General features: G+C 40.7%; 1 protein-coding gene across 1 annotated transcript in view; it reads left to right on the top strand.

Annotated features, from left to right (window-relative positions):
• nlgn2b (neuroligin 2b) overlaps positions 1-18,665 on the top strand; it is a 30,387-nt gene that overhangs the window by 2,187 nt on the left and 9,535 nt on the right. The window contains exons 2-3 of the mRNA XM_054625379.1: positions 5,505-5,558; positions 10,090-10,239. Coding sequence (XP_054481354.1) covers positions 5,505-5,558; positions 10,090-10,239 — 204 coding nt within the window. The remainder of the gene's footprint in view (positions 1-5,504; positions 5,559-10,089; positions 10,240-18,665) is intronic.

The following is an 18,665-nucleotide window of genomic DNA, read 5'->3' as shown; positions in this document are numbered from 1 at the left end:
ATGAATAAGGCATAGATTACTTTTAATTGTGAACATGTAAGCTGAACTAACCTGCATATTTTTTTTAGTTTCAGTTTGCTATCAGACTAACATTCACATTGACATATTGTATTATTGTTAAACACTTACTAGAAAACATTTTATTCACTTGCCAGTTTCATTGTTTGAATGGAATTAGCTGTTGTAGCAGCTTGGTTAGGGTAAAAAAACTGATTCAATGCATTGCCAAAGATATTCTTGCTTGGGCCTCCTGGGGTAAAATTAGCCCAAAACTGAAGATCACTATAAAGCAAAACCTCCACCTCTTCATGTGCTATCTGGGTGTACTTCTTGCATTAATGATCCAGTGGAGAGTGTTTGAGAAAGCAGATGGGCAGGTAAAAGAACACAGGATCAAAGTGTAACTTTGGAGGGAAAGCATATGCTACTTATGATAGTAAGCAAGGTTAATGATAAAATGTAAAAAAGTCTATGATTAATGTGCTCACCTGAGAGTTACGTGAGAGTATGCAAGACAATGTTTATGCATTATTGCTCTTATTCTGTATGAAGTCTAACTCCAGGATTAGTCTAGAGTGGTGCACAGCTTTGTAGTCTAACACTAAAGCTGAAACCATAACCTACTTAGCTAGATGGAAGATGGAAACAGATTAATTGCTAGTGGAAAATGTGAAAAATGACTGCAGTATTAAGTTAGACCAGAGAACCAGAGATGCTATGAAGAAGAAAATAAGAACCATTTAACTACTCTTAACATAGGAAAGTATGCACATGTTCTCTGCTTTTACAGTGTGTATGCTGTACACTACTTATGTCACTCTCTCCGAGAACCTGACGTAGGATCTTCAGCGTTATTCCCAGGGGACAAGGTGTGCAAATGAGTGAGACTGATTTAACATGTAGCCCTGTCTGCTTGTCAGAATCTGTCACTTATTGTCAGGGGTCACTGCTTACACAAGGCTGATTCTGTCCCCAAGGATATGTTTTGCCCTGTGTGTGAGAGAGAAATAGAGACTGAAGGAGACTAAAGTGCCCCTGAAATCAAACACACCACATTTTACACGTAACTGCTGTCAGAATCTCACAAATAGTTTTCATGGTGTTAGTTACACTTGTGATAATCTCACAATTACCAATAAAAAATCTTTAGTCATTGTTTATTTAGAGTTTAACGCTCTTAAACTCAGCTAGTTTGAGCGCCTTGGTAGCCGAATGTTACAGAGCATGCCATATAAATGCTTTGTTGCGTGTCCCACTATTAGATGGATTGCGATGACATTTCCAACGGAGATCAATGTCCTTCTAAGGGATCATTTTGAATCACTTTGGTGGTACCTGACTTTTTGAAACGTCCAATACTTGGTCTATGTCTTAATACCTGCCAAACTAAAGACATTCCCATCGGTGTCAGTTGTACTTTGTGTTTAGTGGTAACTAGGTTTGGTGACAACTGTGGACATAATACCTTCTGAACATCAGCATGCATTTAGTTCAAAACCCTACTGTGCCTACGTACAGACTAACAGAGCTGCTAGAGTGGCTGTCGACTCTTGGTGGAGTCTAGGCAGCTTTAGCTCGTAGTTTAGCTTGCTAACTTGGTAGCAGTAAGGGATGGTCAAGCATGTTCCAATGAAGGATGTCAGGGTTGTACTGTGCTGTGTTTGGCAGTGAGCAGTTGCATTGCCACTGATGGCGGATGTAGGTGGTCCAAAATGAATTGGCAGCACAGAATCATACCGACTGGATCAAAATGTTTTGGTGCCAAATCTGGCCTGCTCAACTTAATTTTGACACATTTATAATCTCCATAGTACAACATTATGTATTATCTTCCCGTCCTCAGACAAATTCACAGACAAAAGAAAATTCACAGCTCTCTTCTCTTTCTGCATCTGTTCACCCCTCCTGCTCTTTCCTCCCCAAAATCCTCCCTGCTTCTTCTCTCTTCTCTCCCCTCTCCTCCATCTTTATGCAGATGGCGGTAGAAGGGGTCACTGTTCTGAATGCAAATGAGCTTCTTGCCCTTCCCCACCAGGCCACTATGTAGCCTGCTACTTCTTCAATTCAAATAAAATCCAAATAACTCCTTTGAATAATGTAAATTAAACAAATGTTCTTGTGGATTCAACAGTGAGTTTCCCTCTCCCTTTATCTCCCTCCCACTCCTTACCTCCTTTTACAGTGTTCCTCCCTAACTCTCCTATGTTGCCAGGCTGCGAGGCAAAAGAACTGTCTCACTGCATTCCTGTTTCCTCAAGACACTCTTCGGCTACGGGCCTAAGATCTTTCATTTTTATTGCCGCTAGAGCAGCCATTTACTGTGCTCTTTATTAAAAAACATATTTCAGGAGGCAGGACAGTGAAGGCAGGGATGGAGGCGGATGCTGGGGGCACAGTAGAGGAGATGGAGAGCAGAAGGACAGGACTGCGTGTGCTGGGAGCTGCTGCCTGGATGCAGGGGGGGTTGAACCGAAGCTGTCTGACACCTTGTCAAGCAGACAGGCCACCATAGACATGACATACTGCAGCTTCATCCCGTTTACCGCACTGAGGAAATAGAGAGGGACGGGAGGCAGCTTGCGCTCTGGCCACTAGCTCACTGAACCGAACAGAAATGCTGTTGACTGAGCGATGGAGCTGCATTAGGTCAAACAGTACTGGGACAACCCAAGCCAAATGCTCCCGCGTAGGCCAATGCATTTCTGTGACCAGTGGCCCATTACATTATGAGACAGTCAACCTACCGGCAGGCTTCTCCACTGAGGCAGAAGGGAAAGATGTTTTTTAAAAAGTGTGTTTGTTTCCCTTTGGCTACATCCTACTTTTTGTCTTGTCTAACCCTTTCTGGTATTCCTTCAAAAGTCAGAAGTTTGTTGTCAGAAGTTAAGACCTAGATACTGCCAAGAGCATTTCTTTCGAAGCAAATCACCCACATAGCAATGCTATTTATTTCTGTAGAAGAATGCCAGCAGTAAGTTAGTCACAATATACTGACAACCTACTCTGAAATTATAAATGCATTAGTCCAACAATGGAAATATAGCTTACAAAAATAATTAGATGAATAATTATTGTTTCGTATTTTTTTAGCCATGCAAGCCATGGCTCTTGGGATGGTAATGTAACACACCTTATATACACATTCATGTTCCCCTCAAGATTAATTGTAACTATGGTGATGCTCTGACTTCATCATCTAGGGGCATCATCTAGTAAAAAGTTATCTTCAATGCTTTGGTTTATAAGCATACCTGCAAAACTAATGGCATTCCCATCAACCTCAGCTGCTGTGTGGCGGGAAGATGAGGAGACCTACGTTTGATAAATGATCCGTAATGTGCCCACATGCGGTCCACACCTCACTGAGATCGGAACTCAATGAGGGCCGGGCCACCTCGGCATGTCGTCTTTCTTTTTGGATCTAAATGCGAGCCAGATCCGGTCTCGGAGCATACGTACTTGATAGTTAATGCGTCCTGGCATAATCGGATGACAGAAGTCCCATTGAAAAGACAAGCGTAATGGCCGCCCTAGTCTTGTTTAAACTGACAGAAACTGACAAAACAAGACCTCACCTTGGTCTCTGGAAAACTCTGATGGGCCTTTTCCGCCATTTCATAGACTTAACAATCAAGAATAATAAGGTCAACAGATTGTATGATAATGAAAATTGTCTTAACACAACAGTACTTCTTCTTTGTCACTTTCTTTGTCTTTTAGTGTTAAACGTTAGGGTTTAGGGTTTATATATAAAGTTGGATGGTCTGTTACAAAGTGCGACTCTTTGATCGGAGCTTATACTCACGTATTGGTTAGCTCTTTATTAGGCATTAGAGAACGAATGAAATCAGAGAAGTGTCCATTAAGCGGTGAGGTGTGGTTTTAGAGTGGTGCTAAGTAGTGGGGAAGTGCTGACAAGACGGAGGACTTCTGTGCCTCACTATCCATTACCGGTCTGTCTACCCGTCTGCTCCGTAGCCGAGGACCAACTACTGTACCATCTCCTTCCGTGGCAGGAAGCGCTCTGTGGATCAGGCGCCTGTATGCTGGTACTCATAGGATGCAGCAAATCCATTCAGCATTGATCCTTTTCCATTTAGACGGGAGATAAACATTTTATATCAGGAAACCATATTCATACAGAGGGATGGGTGAAAATGCAGCGGTGGATTGCTGTGATGCTCTTTGCCAATAGAAGCAAAGCAGTGTGAAAAGGGTATATGCCGTCACTTCACTGTGAGGTTTCTAGAATAACGGTAGAAACAGACATGTCAACAGCACTCTTCCAGAATGATTTACCCCTTGGCATACCCGACATAGAGTATTCTTTAATATGAGGGATGGCAACGCCTCCCTACCGGAGAGCAGGGAATGTGCTGCTGGGTTGGTTACGGGGAGGACAGCAACGGACGATAAGGACACTGTTAGCATGCTTTGTGTAGCACGTAAAGGTCTAATGTGTGTGGGCCTGCGTGTGTGTGAACGTGAGTTTCTTTTAATAGCATTCTCTAAGACATGCTTATGTAGACAGTGACTGAGAACGACACAAAACGCAGTAGTAAATGTGGGCTGATGGAAGGTTCCACTGACAAAAAAAACAAACTAATGGGATCCTTATCAGTTAAGACTTACAGAGGTTGACGTGCCAGGGTGTCGGTTGGTCACTGTGATAAATGCTTGTTATTGGACATGCCCTATGGAGCATTTAACTAGCGTTACCATTAAAGCTTGATGTGGGACTCCTCTTTGACCTTGGTGAGGGGAATCCTGTCACAAGCCTTCGCAGGCGGTGTAAACATCAAAAACAGCTCTCTCTTTGCTAATTTGGAAGGAAAGACTCACATTTCAGGCTATATGCCAGAATTTCTCTGTGCACAATGCGCATACTAGTCACATGTATTCACAATGTCCTTGTGTGTGTGTGTGTGTGTGTGTGTGTGTGTGTGTGTGTGTGTGTGTGTGTGTGTGTGTGTGTGTGTGTGTGTGTGTGTGTGTGTGTGTGTGTGTGTGTCTTCAGTGTAATGTTTTGACATTCAAGACTCTTAAGATCGTGCAGGGCCTTTCTGCCTCGGGACTGCAACACTGTCCTGAGCTGGAGCGGGATACAGAGAATCTTGGCATTCCTTTGCCTTTTCTGACCAAAAAAGAGTGATGGCTTGATTCTGCTCATTGATTTTCCTTTACAGAGCAGCGGTGTGTCAGGACTGATAGGGAGAAGGGTTGAGGAGAAGTGGTCTCTGGGGTCATTTCAAGGCGGTGCGTGACTAGATCCTGAGCAGTTAAAACAGAGGTGTTTGGGGTTATCGTTTGAGGAATAGGTGTGCAATTCTTGTAAACATTTGTCTCTAGCTGTACATGGCCACTGAAATGTAACGGAGCATCTGTTCTTTTGCTATTTTCCTCTTTTAATCTTCTCTTGTATTTTCTGTTTTGTTTTTCTGCAAATGCAATCTTTTTGAATTTTCTGTTTTGTCCCCCCCACCCTCCTCTTTTCTGAACCTTAGGTCCGCTCACGAAAAAACAAGATGAGTCTACAATGAACAGACCAAGGGATGAAGGTATTTTAATTGCATGTTTTTTTCTTCCTCGTGCCCCATTTTTCAAGCTCTGTGGGGAATGTTGTGTTTGCATCTGTATTAATAATCACCTTAGACTCATCACTCTATGTGCACATTACATTATCCATTGTTAACTGCTTTTATCAGCACATAGATCTGACAATCCCACTCACTGGCACACGTTGAGCTAAAATGCATGAAGACAGAGCTACATATAAAGTAGTTTTTCTTCATTCCCCACAATTTCGGCTTTTTGTGCACCTGCACGGGGAGCTAATATACTTTCCTTTCCCAGTTGCTATGTGGTTGATCAACCACACGCTGATGTTCTGACTATCCTGTGTGATGCATCACTGAAAATCAATACTCAGTCCTTTTTCACCGGCACTTTCATTCTTGTTCTAAACTCCTCATGAAATGGTCTGCTGATTTATTGTCCTTCATAATGTTATTGGGCTTTCTCCAGTTCTTCATTTTCAAAGAAGAAAAAAACTGGAGGATTTCTGCATATTTCTGCTATTGCTGTGCATTTTCAAGTTCACTGCAGTCGAATTGAGATTGCTCTCACTACTTTTTACTGATGCACCCAAAATCTATGCAGACAGCGTGTGCATCTGTTCCCAGACATACTGTATATTACATAGCATTATGCATACATAGAGTGCATAACATTTCCATTTGTGCGCTGTGTGTCTACTCGAGCACAGTACATGTGCAAATTTACGCCTGAGTGCATGTGCTCTAATTTGTGCCAATGTGTGTGGTTTTTCTTTTTTTTTTTTTTTTCCTGTATTTTCAGCACTGTGCTATTTGGGTATTGAATTCTCTCTCCCTTGCATCTCTAATTGCCATGGTTTAAAAAGAGACAGATGTAGCTAATCCAATTGTGTGGTTTCTTAACGGTGAAAACAGAAGGAAGGATTCATGCAGGATTGCCTAGGAGAGGAGCGGAATGATAGAATAGAGATGAAAGAAAAGGAAAAGCTGAGCACTGCGAGAGCACAGGGGAGGGCAATGAGGGGGAGAGAAGGGGAAAAAATAGTCATAATGAAGACAAGTGCATGATGAAATGACATTTACAAAGCTTTGAAAGTGAGAGAGATGTAGAGAAAGAGAGATTGAGAGGGTGGATGAGTAGGAGACTGGTAGATCTTGACATTTATGCCGACACCTGATGGGTCTTGACAGGATCAGGAGGGCTGGATTCCTCACTTATAATTGCTCATGTATGGATCGGACAAAGGTTCCCCAACATTGTTGGAAAATACTATATTTAGCATCTTGTTTTTCAATGTTATTTTTAAGGAGACTGCATTGCCTGGGCGTGCATGCAAGTGCTGAGTAAGACTGAAACTTTTACGCCCAAATCAATTGAGATTTCCATAAGAATGAATGAGAGAGGCCCGTAATAATAAGAAAAGCAGAAAGTAGGCAGTTTCTTTTGGGAGTCAAGACATAACATTGAGAATAGAAGTGAGAAGGGGGTGAATATTGAGGAGGATGGTATCAGGTTAGGTAGAAGAGGAGTGAATAATTTGCCAGTGTTTTGGAGGCAGGCAGGAAAGACAGAGAGCTCTTTGTTGACCGTAGAGGCCTTGGATTTGGGCTGAGTGAAACACTTTCACCCTGCGACCCTGGAACCCTAATTACCCCTCTGTTTGTGCTGAGCCGCCTCCATCATTGTACCTTCACCCTCACATCAACACACATCCAACTCAGTTCCCATTTTTATTTCTTTATTGTTCGTTGATGCAGAAAGTGATTATCGCATGCAAATGTCGACATATCCTCAGTGTTTTGTTTTACTGCCAGAGTTTGTTTAGCCAGACACCTTACCAAAATACCATGTGTCCCATTTTATCAAACCATAAACCAGACAGATATTATTTTTAAGCTTACCTGATGAAAGTCCAAAGCCCCCCGACATATTGTCAGAATAAAGAGTGGACAAGTGGTGAGATATAGACTGCCAGAAGTTTTCTTCTTTTGCACCACTTAGACCTTTTCCTATTCACCTTTCATTAAGGCATTGTAGGTATGCATGAGCTTTTTATCTTTTATTCCAAAATGAATTACATTTTTTTTATTTCCATTTAGTTTTTTGGGCGGGCTTACTCCTAGCCTCCATTGGGCTTAGCAAATATTTCTGTTATAACTTTATTTTTTTTACTTATTAGGGAAAAAAATTTCACTCTCTTTTATCATTATTATGATCATTTATAAAAGCTAAAAGTGAAAAAATTGTATTTAGAGTCAGTTTTGAAATCAAAGATCACAGTTCAATGCGAACATAACTGGTTGATCTTTTAATGTTAAAATTATAAAAGAAGAACACTATCATCTTTCAGCCTTTCGGAAAAAACAATGAATGAAAGTCTCAAATGGAAAATACATTTTCTGCTCAAGGCTAGTGGAGCAGAGGGTTAGCTTGGAAATGGTGCTCCCTATTAAAGGCACAATTCGTAGATCCAAATTTAAAGAAAAGACTACAAACTCAGTACTTTACTTATTTTCATTTATATGGAAGTGTTGATGAAGTGCTTGAGAACACACAGTGAAAAAACAAAAACCACCAAATGTATTGACTGGCTACTAAACCGACTAAATTTAAAGGGAATTTATATTTTAACTCCACAAATTTCACACATCAAAGTCAAATTTGGTGGAGTTATAAAAGAAGTGGGCATACCAGAACTCTGCAGCTCGCTCCTACTAGTTTAACACACCTAAATCTCCAACCCAGCTCATAGCAGTTGAGTTGCATTGTGGGTAACGTAGGCATTTGAAAAAGAGGGAAGAATGTGTGCAATAAAAAAGGCTAGTTCTCTAGTTCTGTGCAATTCTAAATCAGCCCAGCAATGTTTTAAATTGTTTTTGGTGTTTGACAGGTGAGTGTGCACCAAATAGGTTTACATCAGTTATCTGTGTTAACACAGCATTTAAATAGTATCTTAAGAGTTGAACAGAATGCAGATTGGGCCTTTAACATGGCTGCCATATGTCATAGCCTAAGTGTGTTTTCTCTCAGGATTTAATTTATGGTATGAGTGTTACTTTGCAGCCTGCTGATATGTCACTCCTCTATACAGTCCTGGTAATGCCGGGATAATTGAACTTGTTTACATATCCTCCGGGAAATCAGCCGAGCTACAGAATACACCAGAGAAGAGCAGAAAAAGAGCAGCGCGTCAGAGTGTATGACTGAAAATCTTTATTTTTAGCCAGTCTGCCTGTGTCATACGTTTGATCCATAAAAGATCTCTGTGTGTGTGAAGCCATATGTGCCATTTTTCCATGTTCCCCTTCTGTGTGTCTGTGTGTGTGTGTGTGTGTGCACGACTGCGAGTGACGCACCCAAGTGCATGTGTAACCTGAGATTCAGGTGGTGATGCAGGCGGGTGTGCAAATACGTGAGTAGAATTTGTTACCACGGCAACAGGCATTCAGTGAGTCGGTGCAATGGAATGGCTGGTGCAGTTCTATTAGCGAGAAGCAGTTTCCATAGCGACTCAACATCGCAGCTGCCTATGCAAGAGTTTGTGTGTGTGTGTGTGTGTGTGTGTCTGTGTGCGTGTCTCTGTATGAATCCTGTGTGAATTTGAGTGTTCATTAGCGTACCGCGCTATGTATGACTTGCTTTGTAACATTTCACATTTTTTCATCCTTGCTATCGTGTTTTTCTTTTGGGGGGTGAGAGCCTCCCATCCATGTCTCTACCCCCGTCAGTTCTCTCACACTGCCCTATTTTCATCTCCTTCCTCTCGCCGTCTCACTCCCCTTTATCTCTCTTTCTCTCTTCCTATCTGCCTCTCTCTCTCTCCCCCCCATCTCTGAGTGCTGAAGCTCATCAGGGTAAACAGATGCTGTGGCTGTTATTTATGTTTCCACTTGGTCTGGCTTTCATACAAATTATCCACAGGCCTTGCACAGTGCAGACGCTCAGCCTAACTGGGCTGCACTGGCAGCTCTCTCAGCCTTATCCACGCTCAAACACTCCATACCACAGACGCTGCGAAGTGGGGGGGGTTAAGGAGGTGGGTGGGGGTGCACACTGACAGAATGAACCATAGCAACACACTGATGGGCACAAAGACACCAATAACAGAGAGGGCATCCGAACTGGCTGCACCATTTGCTCCACTCATGGAGGGGTATAAGAGTTTTGGATTGTACCATCACGGCACAGGACAGGGGAAGCCGACATCACAGAATGAAATATAGAGGATAAGCCCAGTGGGGCTGACATGAAATACTTGCAGCCAACTTAAAGGCAGTACACTGAAAATGTTTCATATTTAGTATCTTTATCCTCTTTGTTCCAGTGAATCACTGGCTGTAGCAGGTTAGAAAAAGCTGCTTATGGATCTTTTTACTTTGTTGACTGCTGCAGTAGTTTAGTTTAAAGTGGGTAGACTACCTGTTGCCTGTGGACACTCAATAGGAACTCTTAAAATGTGTGGGTGGGTGGTTTTTACCAAAGAATGAATGAACATGAAAAATATAAAAAACATTGTTTGTCTGTGTTGTGCAGATATCCGGGATCGTCGTAAGAAGCCGGTGATGCTGTTCATCCACGGGGGCTCCTACATGGAGGGCTCAGGGAACATGTTTGATGGCAGCGTCCTTGCTGCCTATGGAAATGTCATTGTGGTCACCATGAACTATCGGCTCGGCGTGCTAGGTAAGTTTGGTGTGCCACACATCCTGCAGGCCTTACCAGGGTTAGGGTTAGCTTCTGATGCTGGTGTTAATAGACTTTGTTTGACAGGTGTCATCTCACCTTTACTGGTCCCTGTGTCAGAGAGCTGATTTCTATCAAAATATGTGTTTGAGAAAATTTGTGGTGCACTGTATGAAAAATAGCGCTCTATTAAAAGCACCAATATTAAAACATCCATTTGCAGGCTCCTGTTGTCCAAATACTGTAGGTGTTGTATTGTCTTACTCTAAGCTAACATCACAAGGCATATGGATGTCAGCTTACACTTGTAATGGCGTACACTGTAATGCTATTTAAATCTTTGACATAGAGCATGCCACTCATCTTAAATTATTTCAGTGTTGACATGCTACAGCAAAAAGAGCATGTAAGGTAATGTGCAGACATCATGCACAAATAAGGTATAAAAGGGTGAATATCCCAAGGGAGATACAGTATAAGATAAAGTCCCATCAAAGCAAAAAAAAAAAGAAATTGCTCAAGCAGATGACATTGCTTTACCAGTGCTAGATTTTGATATATTTATTTTATTGTTTTTATCTTTCTTCTGATGGCATGGTAATACTGTTCGTGCACAAGCAAAAATATTTATTCCAAAAACATTGACATCCCCTTTTAAATTTTGATGATGAATTCTTATAATGTTTCCCCTTTCTTGTCTACATTTGCTGTGGTAAAAACTATAAACCTAAAACAAAGACCCAAAGCCGAGTCTTTGCTACAAGGATTTTGATGTTGTAAACCGCACAAATAAATGTTTTAAACTTCAAATTGTTCAGTATGAAACCTAAGCTCAATGTGCATTCGACAGTGTAAATCTGTTAGGTCTGCTTAAGAAAGTACACTGTGATAGGTTTACCTGTTGCTTGATGCAGATGTTATTCTTAAGCACAAATTAGGTTTTAATCAAGCAGTGAATGTTTCTATTAGTTTCATGGAAATACATGTCATCTATTGTCAGTTTTATTCTGTCATCATCATTAAGTGGCATATCAACTAGAAGAGATTAATATAGTCTGCACAAAGAGGGATAGGGGGATGATTGCCACAAAAACGAGCAGATCAGTTGCAAAAATCAAATGTCCATGCTCCACAATGTGTGTGATAGTTTGTCTAAAAAAGTGAATTTAGTGAATTAATGTTAGGTTACTCTTTAAGATGCTTTTGGGAAATGAGGTCCTGGCATCTTCAACACTTGACCCGGCTGAACCCAACTGTTACCTCTAAATTAAGGACCTGAACCCGACCCAGGCACAAACTTTAATTATTTCATCCATTGTTTTACGTGTAATGTACCGACAAATGATCAGGGTTTGGGTCGAGCAGCAGAGGTTGAATACACACCTGATGTTACAGACATGTGGGACTTGGAAACATGTGTATGTACAAAAAAACAGAATGTGTGTGCAGCTCCTTGATCTGTTCACTAAGGGTTATTTCTGTGCAACAGGGGTTTCACAGTAAAGCACAAACAGGTGTGTTTACTGTGTTCACTTACCCTGAAATTTGTTTTGTTTTTTCGATTAATTAATTGTTGTATTAATATGCACTACTGCAGAAAAAACAAGCCAGGATTAGACTCACTATACAGTATACTTCAGAGACACCACAAACCCCTTAATGCCTTTGGTGTACACTGAAAACAGAAATAAAATGTGTGTTTGTCGCTCTCAGTGTATTTTTGGATTAAGGGCTATTCCATTTTTCCATTCTGATGGAGCTTTGCAGTGCTAGCATGGCCTGTGTGTGTGTGTGTGTGTGTGTGTGTGTGTGTGTGTGTGTGTGTGTGTGTGTGTGTGTGTGTGTGTGTGTGTGTGTGTGTGTGTGTGTGTGTGTGTGTGTGTGTGTGTGTGTGTGTGTGCGTGTGCGCACCCTGCCCTTGTGCTGCTGGATATCAGTAGAGTCAAGTATTTACATACGCCGTCATCTTTCGGAGGTGTTTGCACACAGACTATCTGACGCTGGCATTTCAGTTGCCAGGTTGGGTAATCAGATATTGTTTATTGCATCACGCCTGTTTCAACATAACAGAATAATGATAAACAGAGAAATGGGAGTAGTTTAGGATGCCGTCCAAGAGCTGCAGAGAGTATTAACAGAGGGTAACATGATCCAGAGCGTTATTGAGAGTGCCAATGGAGAGGGGACAAGGACAAACTGAGAGTTAGTGAATAGAGGACCTGGACATGCAGCTTTTATCCTACTCCATTTCAGCTTGCCATGAGTTGTTTTTTTTCACAGCTGCTAGACAAATCATGACCGTTTACAAATTGGGCGTGAGATTCAGTTCACATTTTGAAAGCCGGTTTGTTGAATGTAGTATTTAAACTAAACTCTGAATGAAACGCTTTTACTGGGGTATCTATGTACACTTCCTTTACAGACACATCGACTCGATCGATTTACGTTGACGTTGTTGCCGTGATTCATGTTGGAGATCTTTGAAGTTCATGCTCATGCATTGTACATTGTGTGTCTATTGCACTGAACTTTACACACACTATCATTAAAATGCATACGCAATACATACATATAGATGTGTAGAGCGATCCTGCTGAGTGATAATGAGGGATGACGCAGTGTCCTCGATTCCTTTAACATTGTTGAAAAATGTTGGTATGTGGGCGAACGTGTGCTATCCCTCTCTCACTCTCAGATATGCTTTAAATGGGTTACTGTACTAAGGCGATTATCGTAGCATGTGTGTTTGTATGTTTGTGTAGCATAAGCATACATGTTTGCCCATGTGCACACAGATATCTCCTAGTACATGTAGCAGTGTGTAAGTGTGTGCGTGCGTTAGTGTGTGTGTGTGTGTGTGTGTGCTACTTGGTTGCGTGCCGTGCGTAAAATATATGTATGAATAATGCACCATCCATCTGAATTTTTAATAGCGCTCCTCTCTGACACTGAATTTGAGTCAAAGTGAGAAACACAAGCATGCCGTATTTTAATAGTTTTATGTCCTAATCTTTAGTATTATCCTGTACTTACACACACGGGAGCTTACATATGCCAACCTCATTTCATACAATGCCTGCGCCTTTAAAAGGGTGAGAGGGAGTCAGGAATAAGGGAAGAAGTGAGAGCAGGGAATAGAGACGGATGAGCGAGGGAGAATCGTAGAGAGACAGTGAGGGAAAAGGAAACAGAAGGGGGGAGATGGGAACAGTCTAAAAATAAACCGTCAGAAATGCTTTTTTAAATCTGCAGTGATGCAAAGTATTCATTCTAATAAATGCTCTTGCAGTGTGACCACAGCACCCTTCCATATGGTTTAAGGCCATATGCTTTCACCCCAGTATGACACGTACACATGTAACTTTCCAGCAAATATACTTTTCTTATTAATTAATGATACGCCCTGTCGTTGTGGAGTGAAATGGGAGAATGAGAAGAAAATGTCTGCTGCACACAGACTAGTTCAGAGGTTTGGTGACAGTTAAGATTCCAGATTGCTCCTCGGCTCACCTTCTCCTACCTTCCTCCTGCTCCAGGCCCAGAGAGCCTTCTGATTAGTGTTGCACAGCCATCTGTTCAGACTAATTAACTAATTAACTAATTAATGAACTCTGGGGAAAGGCCCACCATCGTGGGCTCAGAGAGTGAGGGCATTTTTCACCTCAGGAAGAGAGATGAAACGCTTCTTCAGGAAACGTTTCTCTACCCAATTTCAGCTTTTTACTTGTAAGTAAGAGCAACCCATTTAGTAGTAAATACCGCCACATTTAATAACCACAACTTTTACACTGAGTAAAAGGAGTATTTAAGCTCAGAACAAACTAATTGCAAAATGTTCAATGTTCTGAAAATTAGTCATGTTTTGTCCATTCTAACACCCAAATAGATCAATACTGGTCGTCTATTTGATTTGTGGTCTATCTATTGGATTTTCTGACCACTTGGGAAAGGTTTTGTGTTTACGACAAGCTGTAAACACAACACTGACATATTATCACCTTAAAACGTTTATGTGGTGAATGTATTCTATTCATGCATACAGCAGAAACAGAGCAACACTGATATTGATTTGAAGGGCATTTATTCACTAGGCGTCATTACCATTTTGGACGCTGTGCGTGTTTCAAAGTTGCTATTGTTTCAACAAAAAAAGGTGTATGAGAACAGTGAGACTGAAACGGAAATTGAAAGGTGCTGGTTATAAACCAAAACAATAAGCTGTAAAATACTAAATGGATCCATTAAGCTAAGCGGAACTGCAGAGTTTTGTGATAATTTTGGTGGTAACTCAGTGGGACCCTTTTCACATTACAACCATTGTTGTTATAAAGTTGTTGATTAGAGCAACTTTAAGGTGTAAGCGATCTAGCTTATATTTCTATAAAATAGTTTTGAGTTTGAGTGTGTTTAGTGTTGAGTTAAGTCTTATTTGCCTTTGAATATTAATCCTCATCTGTTATCTTCAACAGTTTTGCCTTTCTTTTGTGGTAAATTTTTCTCTATAATATTGAATACCTTTCTGGGCAATATACGATATTGGGAGCATTTCCGTTGTCTCTAAATGGCTCTCAACATGGGAACGCCTGACAGCGGCTCGTAGCTAACAGTGCTAACAGCGTTAACAGACAAACTACGGCAAACAAGCTGACAGAGCTAAGTGTTTACCTGAGGGGGAACCAGGGGTTGGGTGTTACGCTTCAGCGACGACCAACCGGCCAGGACAGGTCAGCAGCTGTGTGCTAACTAGTGGGGCACGCTCACATGCACAAACATGCACTAAAAGCAAGTGCAGCCGGCCTGCTATGTCAGAGCAGGCAAGGAGAAGCTCAGATTACAACACACACAGCGAAGGTGACTTTATTCTCTGCTCAGGTAGACATTACTCCCCCAAATCTTTACATTGCAAATAGTTGTCTTTTTATTTTATCTATTTGAATATTTGATACTGTTGTACTATTCTTAAAATAAAAGAATACAGAGAAAAATGTATTGTCATTTGCTTTGATGTACTTTGTAGAGTTGGTTTGTCCATTAAATAGCCGGATCAATCACTTGAAAATGATGAATGTGTTCAGGTTTGTGACACACTAGTAAACACTATTTCATCCATTACTCAATTAATGTAATTTATGTATATTTTATAAGCCCATGCTCACGAAAACATTTTTAGCTCAAGCCAAGGCAAACAGTATCCACAAATACTACTTAGCCCGGTGAGCCTTGGGAATTAGTTCAAATTGTGTTGCCCTTTGTTCTCAAAAACATCCCGTTAAATATGACATAAACAGTATTTTTAGCCAGCACAGATTTTGATGTCAATTAATTTCAGCCTGCTGCCTTCCCACAACTCTTCTGTCCCTAAATACAAATGAAACACACCTCCCACTCCCTGCACAGAGCCACAATCTTCCCACTCTGTGAGCGATCGTTAACTTTTCTTTTTCCACATTTTGCCAACAGTGCACGACTGATGACAGCACAGAAAAACAGTCATGTTTGCTTTTGTGTGATTTTGATTGTAACTAGGTTCACGTGCAAACTAAGATTTTAAATGTATTCCCTTGGCATAATTGGCCACAATATCCTTCATATTTAGTCCATCTGGTCCCTGTTGCAAGTGTGATTGTATAGAATGAGATGCGAGAGTGTAATGTGTGTGATGGTAAAATGATGTGTGTTGGAAGCTTCAAGTTGTTGCAAAGAGCAGTTACTTCCATGATGCAGGCGAAGTTCACATTGAGCACTAATGACTAATATGTATGTTGACTGAAACTGACACCAATCTGCCTCCCAGGCTGGCAGCCAGCTGCACAGCTGGACCAATCAAATACACGGAAAATAATGAATGCAGCTACTGTAGTCATACTCGATGCTCAACATGTTACACACCACATAGTGTGACATAGAGTTTCAAAATCAGACTAAAAAATGTAGCACCTAAAACATCAACTGTACTTAGGAATTATAAAAAAAGAGGAATTGCTATTAACTAATTGTTTGACATACCTTTAATGATGCCAGTTTGCCATCATTTAAAAAAAATATAGGCTATAGAAATTTTGTCAAATTGTAACCAGATAATTGACTCAAATACTATGCTGCCATTCATCCAAGCTGCTCACTGGAAAATCCTTAACATGACTCACCAATAACTCTTTGTAAAGCTGGTATGATATCCACATTAAAATAATGGTAATTGCATACAACATTGCATAGTTATGGAACACATAATTACGAGTATATATATATATACATAATTAAAAGTTTTTTGTCTGTATCGTAAGCTTTGTCATGAAAAGCTCTCTGTTTTAAGGGTTTTAAACTCGTTTAATTTTATCCATTCTTAATTCTCACTGACTGATTTTCATCAGTAATAACTTGTTTCTGAAATGGAACTTTCTTTAAAAAGCTTTGAAATGTCTTTGTGTGACTGTGATGTTTGAAGCATTGCTTTTCAAATTTGCATGACAGCCTGGTTTTACTGCACAGCTTGGTACCATTTGTATGGACCTTTTGAGAATAAAAATTGAGTGAGATAAGTAAGGTAATAAATACAATGACATTGGAGGCCTATGGGCGGTGTGGTGAAATGACATTAGTTCAGCAGGAGGAAGCCCAATTACAATATAACTACATTTCTGGGTGTACTTGACGTACACAGTGATACGTAATTGAAATGGACCTGCCATAGGGTCTTCTGATTGAGCTTCTGATTCAGCGCCAACAAGGAGATTTGACAGGTTTGTGTGAAAATGTTGCTAATCCAATTATGTGCAAAATATAAAGTATAGCAGCATAACTTTTAAATCAAGAATGGAAATGATCATGCAACACCAAGGGGTGCAAGCAATGATTTAGACTTTTAGTCTCAAGCAAGACAGAAAAACAGTAATATAAATCACCCTGTTTTTAGCAGATATATAAACTCAACTCAAATATAAATGTCTTAAAAAAAAGTTATTTACATAAACTCTTGTGAGAATGTGACATTACACTGCTCATTTTTTGACAATGCCCGTTACAGGATTTACTAACTTGTGTCAGAGTCAGTACTTTTATTGGAAGAAGAACCTTTGAAAATCTGTCAAAATCGGATGTAAAGTTATTCGTATACACTGCATACAGTACAGATATATTCATCCATGCATACATGCATACATTCATACGCAGTAGCTAATCCCCAAGGTTGCCGTACAATACTGTATAATCAAATCTACTTTATTTCAATCATCAATACAGATTCTTTAGTCTGCAGTGTGCAGGAGACAGTCACCTTCTGCTAAGGTTTTAGTTTCCTATTTTGTATTAGGGCCTCTGCTTTATCTTGATTCATTTTGTGACTCACAAAGCTTTGTTTTCCCCCTCTTCAATCACCTTCTCTGTGTGTATAAAAAGGCAATATCTTCCCTCTGATTTTTGACATCTCTAATCATCCTCTTTGTGACGTCACAGCAAAATTATATAATATGGCCTTCAATATATCCCTTTCACCTCTCTCTCATTTAGGATCTGACAGTAGCTTTGGGTAATATTCGGTTTAATACCTGTCAGATTTTCTTATTTTTTATCCCTTTTTCCTACCCGACCCCCCCCCCCCCCCCATCCCCAACCCCTCCTCCTCCTCTAGTTCTCTATTCTCCTTTTACAGAAATATGTTCAGTGACCCACTGCAGTCATTCTGTTCAGTCATGAAACTTCCTCAGCAGATGCTTGTTCCTGTCTCAGTGGTCAAACAGTCAGATGAATGGCCGCTCTTCAGTTCTGGACTTTGGATTTGTGATCGTTGCAGTCTTTCCTTGTCAGTGTTGAGGTGGTCGACAACAGGGGATGCACTGAATAAAGCTTTGCACCATATAGGACACTAAATATACTGTGCAAATCACTGAAAACATCCTCTCGAAGTGGAGCTGCCTGACACAGCTTCCTTGTCTCAAAATTTAAAAAGAAAATGTTCTTAATACTAATACATCTTCCTGTTGCAGATGCAATACAATATCAATAAGGGATAATGGCTTTTACCATGACTCATCTCATCAGCGTACATTAGAGAAACACTAAGTGCTCCTGCCATTTTTTTGTATTCAGTGGTAGTGTGCATTATGCTTTCATGAGTTCACAAGATACCCTTTTTGGAAAGATTTTCTAACTACGCTATATGAGCCGAAGCAGCAGTTATTATCAGACTGGTCTTGAGGGAATTTTTGTAGGACACTCAGCGTGATTGGGTATACTGTAAATATTTCTGTTTTAAATTTCCCTCCCTCTGTTTCTCACCCCTCCTCTGTTGTCTTTCACCCATTCATTTTCATGTCTCCGGCCTGTGTCTTTACTTAGAGGTTGATGACTCTCCTCACAGCTCCTTGGCCGTTACCTAAAGCAAGCGTTGAATATGCATGAGTTCAGCCTCATAAACTGCTGCTCTCAGC

Source organism: Anoplopoma fimbria, chromosome 24, assembly GCF_027596085.1.
Source record: "Anoplopoma fimbria isolate UVic2021 breed Golden Eagle Sablefish chromosome 24, Afim_UVic_2022, whole genome shotgun sequence".
NCBI lineage: Eukaryota > Metazoa > Chordata > Actinopteri > Perciformes > Anoplopomatidae > Anoplopoma > Anoplopoma fimbria.
The sequence above is the reverse complement of the archived record's forward strand: the minus strand, read 5'-3'. Positions and strand labels throughout refer to the sequence as shown.